The sequence below is a fragment of the Stegastes partitus genome, unplaced genomic scaffold, assembly GCF_000690725.1.
Source record: "Stegastes partitus isolate 25-593 unplaced genomic scaffold, Stegastes_partitus-1.0.2 Scaffold327, whole genome shotgun sequence".
Lineage (NCBI taxonomy): Eukaryota > Metazoa > Chordata > Actinopteri > Pomacentridae > Stegastes > Stegastes partitus.
In genome coordinates, this window is record NW_007578058.1 from 94505 (window position 1) to 107964 (window position 13460).

Genomic DNA, 13460 nt, shown 5'->3' on the forward strand with positions numbered 1-13460 from the left:
AAAAAAAACATGTAATCGTCAGTTCTAACATGGTGATAATGATGCTTGTGGAGGCATCAGATGTAATAACTTGGCAGTTAAGGGACTCACAATAATACAAGGTCATATGTGAAGGATAATCTAATCTGACCTCTGACCTGATGCCCAGCACACATCTCTCTATGAACACATTCTCTGTTAAAAGTTGAATTCTGCTCATCATTTCACTTCTTTGACCAGCATGACTGCAGAGTCCTGTAGAGGTGGACGCTGATTTAGTTTCTCCAGAGAGAAAGTGCATCTTTTTGGCGAAGTGCTTTCCACTCTTGAGGTTGTTAATATTGTAGGAAGAGGTGTGAGGGAGGCAGTGTGAGTTAATGAGTGGGGGCAGAGAAAGAGCGGTTTTATGAGCCGAGGTGGAATTGTTTCATGAATATATTTGGTTTGTAGAATGTTCCAGCTGCTTTTCATCAGTGGAGGTTAATACAACTCTTGTTTTCCACAGTTTGAACTCTCATGTTGTTCACTCGAGCGAACGCCTCTGTGCACTTCCATCTTTTCGGAAACCACACGTGGTTTGATTGACATGAAAACGAGGCCTCTGTCGTGCACTTCAGAAACTGCATGATGAGTTAACTTGAGCTTAAGACCAAACAACCCTTGACACATAATTATAGCGCATTCACGTCTTTAACAGGTCCGACTGTCGGTCAAGTCGTCCGTGTTTGTCTTTGCTCTGACAAGGAACAAATTATTATAAGACCCAAATCATGGCATTAACTTGACAGAATAATCGTCCTCAGCAGAGCGACTGACCCTCCATCTGTGTGTGTGTGTGTTTTAGTGTGTCTATGTGTGTGTGTGTAAGGGGGGCCTCCGCAGTTCTTGCCCTGTCGGATTCTGGTGTCATTTAACCAAAAGGCCTCTTTCAATCTCTCCAATCCAGCTTATTAAAGCAAACAGGGGCCTGCTAACATGTGGGTCCAATCCGGGCCCTCCGTAGGGTAAACACTGGGGCGGCTGGGGGAGGATGAAGGGGAGGGACCACCACCCCAAAGGGCAGCAATCATGACAGGCCTCATTGGGACCCGGAGAGATGTATATTTATGACACTCTGGCAGAAAGAAAGGCGGCATTCAGCTGAATGAAATCCACAGGTAGTGAGAGCAGGTCCGGCTGCTGAGATATTTAGACCTGAGGTGTCGTTGGATTTACGGTCCGCCTCGCGTTATAACCGGGCTCCACACCACAGTTCCCATGGTGAAGGAATACTCGAGGAAAGGATCCTGCACCGTCAGACCGCTGTAAGGGCTGTGACGGCAGTAACCATGGGAACGGGAGGCTGAACATTCCCAGCATCAGTGTGTGTTTGCATACATGTGAAAGTGGCGCGCAGCAGACTGGCGGTGAAAACTCATTAACAGCAGCTTGAGAATGAGGCTCCGTCACTTTGATTAAACAGCAGCTGGCTTAGCACACAGACAAACACACACACACACACACACACACACACACAGCTTTCTGGGCCCTCCATCTGTGCATTTATGAGTTTAGATGGTGTGTGTGTTTATATGTCTTATTGTCAGAGGCTTCAGAGGGTGTTTGCTTGTTTGAGTGTGTGTGGTTAGTCGGTGGACACATCTGTACGTGAGCTGCTCCTCATCGCTGTGTTTGTACAGTCACATAGTTTCCTCTCTCATATGTTGGTGTTTGCACTGCAACACCGAGGAGGACATTCAGCAGCTTTAATCAGGCAAGTGTGTGTTTGTGTGTGTGCACAGTAAACATGCATGTGTTGGGTGTTTCTAACGTGGGATTTTTATGGGCAGGGGCCTGAAATGTGAGCCGCTTGAACAGGATTATGCATTCGGATGACGGCTAATTTTAGAGCTGCAATGATTAGTCGATTAATTTGATTCTTTTTTTTCCTGCATCATAGTAAACATTATCTTCGCATATCTTCTCCCAGAATAAGACATTTTATAGGCCATCAGCTCAGAGTGTGGGAAATTGCAAAGATCATAATTGATCTTATGGTGAATTGATTAAACAAGGAGATATTCTGCATATCCCTAAATAAAGGGAGTAATTGGCTCTCCAAAAAAAATAACTTCAAGCTCAGAGACGATTTCTGCCAAACTTTGACATTTCTGCAGCAGGTGGGTTCTCGGCAATGGGTCACGAGGAGGGAAAGTATGTTTGTGAGTGTGTTGTTCCTGCACGACTCCCTGAGCCTCTGGTTTAGTCCCAGAGGTCACAGAGGCCTGAAGATAGAGCCGAGGGGCATCATATTCGTGGGTGGGCTCCGCTCACACTGACGGGATGAAGAGACAGCGCATTGATCGAAACCTCTGTTTGCTATTCGAGTTAAAGAATACCAAATAAATGGCGACTTTGATTGCTAAGAGGAGCAGGATGAGAAGAAGCTGATGCTCTGATGTGTGTTTTAACATGAGAGGATAAGACAGGCTGGACATGTGATGTTTGTATTTATATTCTGCTTGCTGCTTAGTGCCCCTCTGTATTTATTTATAATATATGTGTGTTTTTGACTGTGTCAGAGTCGGCCTCCAGATTCATTCTGACATGTTGAAGTGTTTGGCCTCTGCGCGTCTACATTTACCTGCTATCAGCTCAGCATGTGATCACAGTCGCTCAGCAGTATTGAGTGACATGGCTGCATGTCCCAGTCACAGCCGGATCCCATTAGGCCCCATTTCCTCCTAATCATGCCGGAGCCTCCCTGATTGGCTGCTCTGATTGATGCCGAATGTGTTTGCGCTGCCTGGGGTCAAGGCACACGAGGCCGCGGGGAGGTCAGCGCTAACAATGAATCCATGAGATCACGCTGATAAACGGGGAAACTTCTGAGAGTTTGTGTTGTTCTTTATGGGAGTCACACGACCGTGCAGGACTCTTTATTAATTCTTTCAATGCATGACGTTCATATTTCAGTTCTCTGAAAAAAAAAAAACAACCTTTAATTCCTTTCCCATTTTCTTTGAGGGGACGTTAAATCCTGACCTCGCACATGCTCTTTGGCCTCTCCTGTATGTCAGACGTCTCACATTATTGGGACTCAACTTCAGATGCTGCACTGGACTGAGAATGAAAATACAACTAATGCAGGGCTGATTTATGTTAAATGCTATATCGTGTATTCTGATATAAAAAAAAAAAAATTCACATTCTTCTTTTTGTCATGCTTGGTTAGGACAAGATGCTGAGAGTGTTTGATCCCCGAGCCCAGCTGACACCTGTTCAGGTAAGTCCCCAGTAAAGCCTCCACCACGCTGTGCTCTGAAACACTTGCTTCGTTTTCCTTATTGTCTACAAACTGTGAAAAAAAGCAAAGCCAACAATGAGCTGCCTTTACTAACCAGCATCATTCATCTGTGCCATTGAGCTCGATGAAAAATGATTTAAAAACATGTCACAGAGCCGCAGCGTTACACTGCAAACATGCTGGAACAGGCACACGATGAGAGAGAAGAGTTACCGTTAGCCCACTGACTGCCAGCAAGCCACTGAGCTGTTACGGTCTTTGTGGAGCTCTACGGCACAGAGGAACTCTCACAGTATTTGTTGACATTAAGTACATGATAGAAAGTCGCCTTCCTAAAAAAATCCCACCAGTCTTTAACACGAGAAAAACGATGACCATTTACTCCACTGCAGTTTTTGCTCCAGACTAACGTGGTGATGAACATGTTGTGATTCACTCGCCACTGATTGATGGATGCGTCGTACATGATGCCGCTCTCCTCTTCCCACGGTCACCGTCCCACACCAAACAGGGTGAACTTCTCCACCCAATGGGAAACTCGGTGACAGCCAGGTCTGAGCCAATCAGACCGTTTCAGTAACAGGAAGTGGAGCGGCAGTGATGAGAAGCTGCTGGAGGGCAAATATTCTCACACATTTCCCCGTGGACCTCCCAGGGCGGTTTCATTACGGCGATGCCCAGCCGGCCTCGCGGGCTCTCTTGTGGATACGAGGAATCCTGCAAAAACAGTGCAAGCCACAGCAGATTACATATGAGCTCACAGAAGTACCTGGAAGGCACATCATCCTGTGTGACACTGAGACGGAGGATGACCTCTGTGCTTGTGTAGACTTCGTATCTGTGCTTTGAAACCTCTCAGATCTTTGTGAAAGAGGTGCTGTTTGGGATTTCTGATGCAGGGAACCAGCAAATTTATGGATTATTGTCTTTGTGGCGTGCTTCTGCCTTTCGGTTAACGATAGTTGACAAAAACTCTTCACCAACTAAGTTTTAATCGCAGGAAAACAAAAGTGGCAGCAGTCTGTCAAGCAGTTAATATTGACAAGACTCTTCCCTGTTTGTCAGATATTTATTCCACAAATCAGCAGGAAATCCAAAATGTGAGATCATTTCAGAGGGTGAAGGTGTGTTTCTATGATAACTCGGCGAGGATGAGGTCCAACATCCCAAACGATCAGCCTCGTTATTCCCACACATTCAGCATCATCGACCTGCCACTTCGCTTTGTGTCTCACATTTATATTTTGAAGATATGTACGCGGCGCTGTGTATTTGCAACACAGTGTTATTGATGTTAGCCTGTTAACGCATTGCTTTTGGAATTTTGTGCATTGCAAAAGGTTTCCTGACATGCGATGTGGACATCAAGCACACATTCTAAACTTTAAACTGCCTTAAAAAATGCTTTTCCATGTCCTCGGCCACTTTACATAGTCTGTTTAACGAATGCCTTGAAATAACTCAAATAAAAAAGACGTGAAGTTGCTAGTAAATCACTCAGTGCAGTCAGAGGGTCTCATTAGTTGGACCGAATCAGAGTCGGGTCGTCTGTCTGTCTCCAGCAGCGTCTCCAGTAAGAGCCCAGTGGTTACTGGTGGGGGAGATGTGCTGCGCTGGGACATTTCAGCCAAGACTTTGGCATTTTTCAGCTCATTAGATAGATGACAGTGGAGAGCAGCAGATCGCATGTGGGGGGAGGTTTAAACACAAAGGTCTGAAGCAGATTTAAACCCAGAAATTCTTCACAAGACTGGTTTAGCTTTTCACTTTTACTGATCAGAATCTCATCTTTTGACTTCACGCGTTCTTCTTTCTTGTTAGAATTCTACGTTTTTCACATTTTGCGACTCAGCAGCTGAGTTAAAATTTGAGTGTATTTTGATAAAAATGCAACCGCAGGCTCCCATTAACCGACTCTGTGTAAAAATCACTCGAGTTCTGGTTCTAGACTGTTGCTCTTCCAGGCCACAAATAATCACACAAATTCTCTGTGTGCTGCATTTTTCCTCATGACCTTCTCCAACGACTTGCACTGGTTTTTATTGAAGTAGATCATCAGCAGAACAGGTGACCAGTTTATCACCTACACCTTTCAGCTGTCAGCAGTATGTGAAATCTGCATGTAGCCTCTAGCTGGGTTCTGACTGCACTTTCTGAATGTCCATCCATCCATCCATCCATCCATCCATCCATCCATCCATCCATCCATCCTCTATACACTGTTTAATCCTCACCAGGGTCATGGGGGGCTGGAGTCTATCCCAGCTGACTCAGGGTGAAGGCAGGTTCACCTGGACAGGTAACCAGTCTATCACAGGGCTACACTTAGAGACAGACAACCAAGCACACTCACATTCACACCTACGGACAATTTAGAATCACCAATTAACCTCAACATGTTTCTGGACTGTGGGAGGAAGCCGGAGAACCCAGAGAGAACCCACACTGCACGGGGAGAACATGGAGACTCCACGCAGGAAGATCCCGGTGCCCCCACCGGGATGCGAACCGGCGACCTTCTTGCTGCGAGGCAACAGTGCTCTTTTTGAATATATTCAATTTTAATAACACAGCGTGATTCACAACATATTCCATCTCACAGTGCTTAACATAGTAAAGTGCCCAGCCCTAACTATAAACTTTATCAAAGAGGAACGTTTTAAGCCTAATCTTTAAAGTAGAGGGGGTATCTGTCTCCAGAACCCAAACTGTGACCTGATTCCACAACAGAGGAGCTGATAACTGAAGGCTCTGCCTCCCATTCTACTTCTGGAAACTCTGGGAACCACAAGTAGACCTGCAGTCTGAGAGCGAAGGGCTCTGTTAGGATGATGCGGTGCGATAAGGTTTTTAAAGTAAGACGGAGCTGGTCGTTAAGCGCTTTATATGTGAGATGCAGGATTTGAAATTCTATCCTAGATTTTACCAGGATGGAGCTATTGTATTATAATTTATTGCCTTCTTTTCAGAGGGGCAGCAGTGTCGGTTGATGTACGCAGTGATCATCAGCTGTCATCTGTGGGGGACTAACGTGAGAGAAGCTGCTCTCTATGGTGTTGCCATTGAAGTAACACAATCATTTCCTCAAATTTAGTTATCGCTTTTTCAGATAAACATCTGCTGTTTTGGAACTTCTTGGTAGATGCTTCGTCGTCCGTTAGTGTAAATTCAAATGTTATCATACGTCAAAACAACACATATCATAGGAAGCAACCACAAGGAAGAAGGCCTGATGTTGGGCTTGTTTTTGTGTCTGTTTCTTTTGTGCATCCAGTTTTCTTATAGTCTTTCTTTAGCCATCTTTTTTCTGTGTTATTTTCAAACTGAGAATTCAGGCCAGCGAAAAGACTAATGGCTATTGTCAATTTAAAAATGGTCTGCGGTGTAAAAAAAAAAGAAGTGCTTTCAGACATTAGTCACTGAGCCCAGTCTGTCTCCTCTTTCTCCTCTTTAACCTGAATAATCCTGCAGACTCGCTGCCATGGAGAGGACCAGGACGGGCAGATGTGAGTCTGCACAGGACTTCACCTCAAACCAAACAGATCAAAGTTATTACAGGGCTGCTCCTGCCTTTTTGGTTGCGCGTTCTTTTACTTTCGTGTCGCCTCGCAGTGTCTCAAATATTCACGGTCCTGCTCGGAGAGGCTTTGATTTGGAGCAGAGAGAGCAGAACCCTGAAGCCGTTCAGATGCGTCGCCACCACTCCTGTTAGCGCTCCGTCTGCTGAGGGAGGCGTTACAGTCTGTGGGTGATGAATCCTGAACACACTGACACCTGATGAGGGCTGTGATCTCTACGCGTAGAAGAGTGCGACCCACAAAGCTGTTCAACACAATAAAACATAAGCTAACACAACATTTCACATTGTGCGGCGGTTCAAGGAGGATTCCATGAAAACGGTTAGTTACTTCCTGATGTGAGTTCGTGTCCATGCACTTTCTCTGCTTCACATTTTGATGCGTTTATTGTTGCCGATGTGATGTGATGCAGGGAAAGGCCAGTGTGGCCACAGAGTAAACAGAGAAGGGCAGAGAAATGTCCAAAATATTTGAATTCGTAACCTCACTGGGAGGTCTGTTTGGCCTCCGTCAGTTGTCTTCATCAAGAGAAGCCACAGCACTTCTCTGAAGTATTTTTGGGGAAGGATATCGCAAGAAAGCTGGAGAGCATTACCGCATGAATTTCTCGTATTTTGAGTTTGAATTTCCCTGTAATGCACAAAGTGGGGAATAAAGACAGACGGCACCAACACCTGTTGCTCTGTATGTAATGTGTGCTTACTGTAATGACAATGAGATGTTTTTAATCCTGCTGCCAGTGTCTGCGCTTCAGTCCAGTGGTGAAGGCGCATCCCACCGTTTGTTAGTCACTGGAGGTTCAGGAAAGCAGATCAGAATTTAAATATGTTCTAATTCTAAACACATCGTAGCTCTAAGACTCACATCCTTGTCATGATCCACTGTGTGCTGAGATCGTACTGCAAACCCACATTAAAAAAAATCATGTTGTATTTGCATTTCTTTGGTTAATAATCACTGGAAATATCAGTTGAATGCTACTCTGGATATTTCAACTAAAACCAGCAGAATGAGCAGCTTCAGTCAGCAGCTAGAGGTGTGAATAGTGCAGCAGTAGACGTATCATGTATTTTATCACTACAGTGTAGTATTTACGGTTTGTTGGTTGCCTTTACGCAGACGCAGGCTGCTGAACTTGGACGTAGTGGTGGGCAAAGATCATGTAACAATCATAATCCCTGGTCTGAATCATAACTCTCTCCACAGATTAAGTTGAACTCATTTGATCACATGATTTGTTGCCTGGAGACGATCACAGTTTCTTTTACTCAGGGCCCAACTCACAAATCTCTGCGACTGGTTTTTGCTCTTGTTGTATGTTGAAAGTTCGGTTCCTGTCTGTAAATGTGTCCAAAAGGCATAATAGTGCTGGCTGAGTGGGAAAGTTTGGACAATTAACATGCTATGAAATCGTCAGATCGTCCACCCCCAACTGGGATTACTTTTACAAGACGAGTCCTGCACCTTAATGCACCTTTGGTCTCCCCGAGCTGGGACACGGCTCATGTGGGTCCACTGGTGCCCTGGTTCCACCCAGAGTAGCCAGCTGAGCGGGGCTGGCTCATCCCTGCGGCCAGTGCTGAACTGGGTTCTCCTCTAGCCAGGTGGGGTAAATATAGGCCATAATTACAGCCCTGCTTCTGCTGTATTTATGGGAAATAAGGCTGCACAGGGTAATTAAGGTCTTGGACAGAGAGAGCAGTATATACTGCATCTGTAATCAGTGCTGGTGTGTATGTCGGTGCACAGGCATACTGACTGGTTGTATTTAGGTAGCTGGTACACGAGTGAGGAGTGTGTCGTACATGAGGCGTCCGGTTGGTTGCTTCAGGTTGGAATTTAGTTTCATCTGTTTTGCCTAAATTTCTCTTTTTGCGTACAAATGAATGAATGTCTCTTATGTCCCCCAACGTGTTTGTTGGTTTAAGAGTTAGAAATAGATTTCAAATATTAAATTGCCAAACAAGTGCATATTAAGAAAACATTTGTGTCAGTGACACTAAGCTGTCAGTGACGATTAAAACCTGAGATGTGTTTTTACAGAGTTTAATGACACAGTGTAAGAATGGCAAAGTGGTGAATCATAAAGCACCAAACAGAAACTGCTCTTTTTACCCTCTTGGCTATTCCTGGTCCTGCCTCCTACCATCGCGTCCCTCCGCTGGCCTCCTGTTTTCACAAGGCTCCCCGCACTGAGCTGCAGGACTCGACAGACTCGAGCTGACCTGAAGGAGACACGTGCCTCTGTGGGCACTTGTGTCTCCTGTCCGCTCTCCTGGTGTGTTGCATCTTTTGATGTATCCCCAGAGTCTGTGTATTTGCTGAGTGTGCGGTTCTGTATGCGAGTGTGTGGCTGTGAGTGTACCATGTGTGTTTCAAATTACAGTGCTGAAAATACCCCTCATAGTTTTGGGCCGGCGCTGGCCGTTGAGTTGTCGATCTGTGGTCGCTGGAAGAGGAGGGAGACAGGAAAAGGGAATAGTTTGCTGGACTTGGGGGCCAGATTCCTCGTTTTCAGTCCAAGCTTCTGCTGCTCGGGGTGAAATTAGAGAGGACCATGGGCTGGAATGGGTTTGGACTTGAGGAGGGAACGCTGGGCAGGGCCAAGGAAAAGCTGGTGGTTTCAGTGCTGTACCATCTCTTAAATTCTGCCATAAATTAGACAGACTGAACTGCCTGAAAGGTGTTTGTCTCCCGTCTTGTGTTCCTCATTACAGCAACAATAAACTGCATTTGTGTTCCTTCTTTTCTATGTGTCTTTGAATTCTTGTAATCGGAAAAGTGTGTGTGTGTGTGTGTGTGTAGGTGTGTGTGTGCTCAGATTTCTCATTACATGCAGAATAAACAACAGGCAGGCATGGAGAGCTCAGACTGAGTGTGGACTCTGGCAGGCAACACAATGAAGCTCTTTGACTGCAGTAAAACAGTTGAGTTTGTATCCTGATGTGGACCCACAGGGACGGCCATGAACAGAAACATCCACTCGGATGACGTGGAGTAGATCAACTTCACTCTTTTGTTTCTGCGTTTGGTCGCTTTGATGCTCTTTTCTATCCTCTTGTGTAACTCCATGTGAAAGAAATAAGGCCCAAGAGGGAATTAACTCTTTAAAGTGCATTTTCTTCTTCTTCTTGCCAGGTGTGGGTGTCCTGCAGGTTCCAGCTGATATCTGTAGCTGAAGCTGTCAAAGTTGGTGTTCGTTCTAAGTTTGATATGTGTGGAACTCTAGTTTTCTAATTCGAGTCATCAATCTCACCTCCAGGTTTATGGAGTTTCCATTCTGGAGCATTCAGCACCTGCAGAGCTTCTTTTCCACACTGACTAGAAGCTGACTTTCATAGTTCATCCTTATCCAGATGACAAAACACCTAAAGTCATATCACATGGTCCTTATCAGCAGATAAAATTCTCATTTTTAATTCAGGTTTTGCATATTTTTGCCTCATTTTTATTAGTTGTGTGAAACAATCCTGACCTGATATCAAGAGTCTCTGAGTACCTTGAAAAGTGCTCAATAAATAAATGCATTATTAAATATTATAATGATGTAATTTCCTGTGAAAAACCAAACCCTACATTTTACAAGATTGATATTCAACTGTTAAACTCCCCTTTTTAAGACAAATATTTAGTTAAACTTCTGACAAGAATGTTTTTCTTTTGCTATTTTTCCTATAAATCATTAATTACACTGTTACATGACTTTTTATTAAACTTCTAAATATCATAATCGATCTAACATAGCAGCTGAATGCCTGACATGGATCCACATGCCATCAAATATTCACTTTCTCCACATTTTCTGTCTCATCTTCACCGTCTAATCACAGAAACAATGTCCAAAAAATATATAATTATCATTTAAATAAATAGGTTGTGCTCAACTCGAAGCCATTGCTTTAAATCCAGGATGTGGAGCCGAGTGCAAAGACAGATCTGTTATCATTATTATTATTATTATTATTATTATTATTAATATTATTATTGTGTGTCAGTTGTTGAAATTTCCTAGTTGTTCTCAGAAATGCTCAGTATTCATTTCTACCATCGAATTATCTCTTCTTGCAGATGGTCTCTGCTTGCCAGAGAATTAAATTTTGCTGCTTCCCGCAGAATGAAGCTTATTTAGAGTTTGGAGAATGTCTAATAGTAGCACCACAGGGATACGGAGTCAACATTGTGAAATGTGAAATATAATGACTATAAAGAACGGGAGCTTATTCCAAGAATATGTCATAGACTTACTCAACGCTGAGCTCCACATTCCAGCTACACAGGCTGCATAGTTTACCCTTAAACCAAGCCAGAAATGCTTCTGTGTTTAAAAAGTATTTGTCAATGCAGCCAGTATAGCTGATCGTGACTGGAACGAGACCATTTGCGGGGGAAAAAAAAAAAAGTTGTTAAAAGTGATTTAATGGCCAGTGTTTCGTGCACCATTAAACACAGGTTTTCACTGCTAAATATGTGTTCGACACCAATTTCTCCTTCCGAATGTAAACACATCATATCAGAAGTATTCCTGTGTACACAATCGCATTCTCCTCATAGCCTGTTCGTCTTCCCGGTGAATGTGTGACAGTTTAGTGCAACATAACAGATATCCAGACTGTACAAATATTTACAGCGAGAGACGTGTTTTTCATTTGGACTCTTAGTAGCGGCACATCCTCTGCTGCTCGTAGGAATCTCAGGTCAAGATGCAGAGAAAAGACGCTTGGGAAGAATTGTGAGATAAATTAAATTAATGGGCCAATCGGTGTAATAACTGTGAGCTTTGACTTCCTGTGTAAGAAGTGCTGGACTGTGCAGCATTCATCATGCTACGTCAGAATGCATGTGTTGTTATTAACACTATATGATGTATTATTATATTTTAGAACATGCCTCAGATCATTTTTGCCATTACTTTGCACGTGTCTCGTCAGGTTTGTGTTTTGGTGAATGCTTGCCATCTCTCAGAACACACTCAGGATCCTGTGCTGTATCCGCCTCCATCAGACCTGCTGGGTTCAGGACCTGCTTCTATCCAGTGGTTAACTCAGCCCAGATGTTGTGCCCCCTTGTTTTCTTCTGTCTCAGCTCCCAGTGTTACTGGCTGCCGCCCCACTGCCGGTCTTCGTTAGTTTCAGAGAATCTGGCAAAAACTAAAGAGACGGTTTCCTAATGAGGGGACAGCTCAGCAAACCAGTGGCTTGAAGTTGAATATTCCATTTTCTGCTCTGGATGGAATCTGTCTCAGTTACGATCCATCCAACAATACTTAGTTATTTTGTCTTACAGTAACTATGCACTTATTTTCTTTCTAAGCTCAGCAATAATGTTGCCTTGGGTTTGGTTCAATCGCTTGTTTAGATTCTGTATGAACAGGACGATGGCTTATTGAATGTTGGGTTGAAGTCCAGCGGTGAAAGAGTGGAGGATTTTCAGGTTTTAGCTGCGTCAACTAATGAACAGGGTTTGTTTGGTGGGTGTGTGCTCTGGGGGTCGTGGTGAAGTGTTTTTTCAGAGGAAAGAGGGCAAGAGTCGATGCCAGCTGGCAGCATCGGAGCTCTTTGCTCACATGTGTCTGTTGTTTGTGAGCGGAGGCCTCATTAGTGTGCTGGCTTCTCTGGGACTCTTATTTTCCAACTAATTAAAGCCTCCGCTCACATGTGGGTCACACCTGGAGCCAAAAATGGAAGATGATTCCTCTTTCTCCCACTGCTTCCTGAGAATGAAGATGCAGCACCATGAAAATTAAGATCTTCTTCAGCTGCCTGTTGTCTGAATCTATACTTTCTTTTATTTAATGATGAAAAAAAGGAAAAGCAAGGAAGAAAGATTCTGTAATGAAATGATCATTACTTGATAAATGAGCGTGGTTCACAAGGGAACCACTTGTTTTGGGAAGTTTCCGTCATTATTTTCAAACGGGATTGAAAGGCTCCTGACTGATTTAATATGAGAAATGAATCATTGCACTGACATCAGCACTTCCAAATCAGCAGAGTTTCAGAATCTCACGAGCTTCCATGTGACTTCACCTCAGTTCGCCCTCTTTATCGCTGCTTCAGTTTTCAAGAACTGCAATGTGGCTTTAATCGCCCACTGCACTGCTTTGTGCATGCATGATTCATTTAATTTAAAACAGCAAATTGCGTCTCTGTCTTTGGTTTAACTTTGGCGAGAGCCTGCAGCTCCTGGGGCTGTTGCAGCAGAAAAAAAGGAGCCTTTTCTTGGTGCTCTTCCAGCTCGAACAGCACAATGAGGTGTCAATTGGCTTGTTGTTGATCTTCTCTGCTCTGTGTTGTTTAATCAATGGTTACTTACTGTGTTTCTTTTGTTTAGTGTGGTTTTGGGGCTTGAAAGTAGCTGGAGGCAGCAGGTGCTGTTTGTGTGTGAATTGGATCTAGGATTAGGGTTGTTGTTAGTCTCATTGTTTGCAGCGAGTGCAGACTTCGACATTTAGCCGAGTGGTGAATAGTTCCTAGATGTACATCCATATGTGGTACAGTCGGACCTGAGAGGATACTGAGCCCAACCTCAGAGGGGCATAAAGGGCAGCTTGGGCTCCATCTGAGCTGAGCCCACCTGAGTTTGACCGGTGATATTTTCTCCATATGCCGGCTGAATCC

The 13460-nt window shown here is 44.2% G+C and overlaps 1 protein-coding gene across 2 annotated transcripts in view; it reads left to right on the forward strand.

The window, feature by feature from the left end:
• coro7 (coronin 7) overlaps positions 1-13460 on the forward strand; it is a 104485-nt gene that overhangs the window by 5821 nt on the left and 85204 nt on the right. For both annotated transcript variants that reach the window (XM_008283777.1, XM_008283778.1), the window contains exon 7: positions 3194-3244. In XM_008283777.1, coding sequence (XP_008281999.1) covers positions 3194-3244 — 51 coding nt within the window. The remainder of the gene's footprint in view (positions 1-3193; positions 3245-13460) is intronic.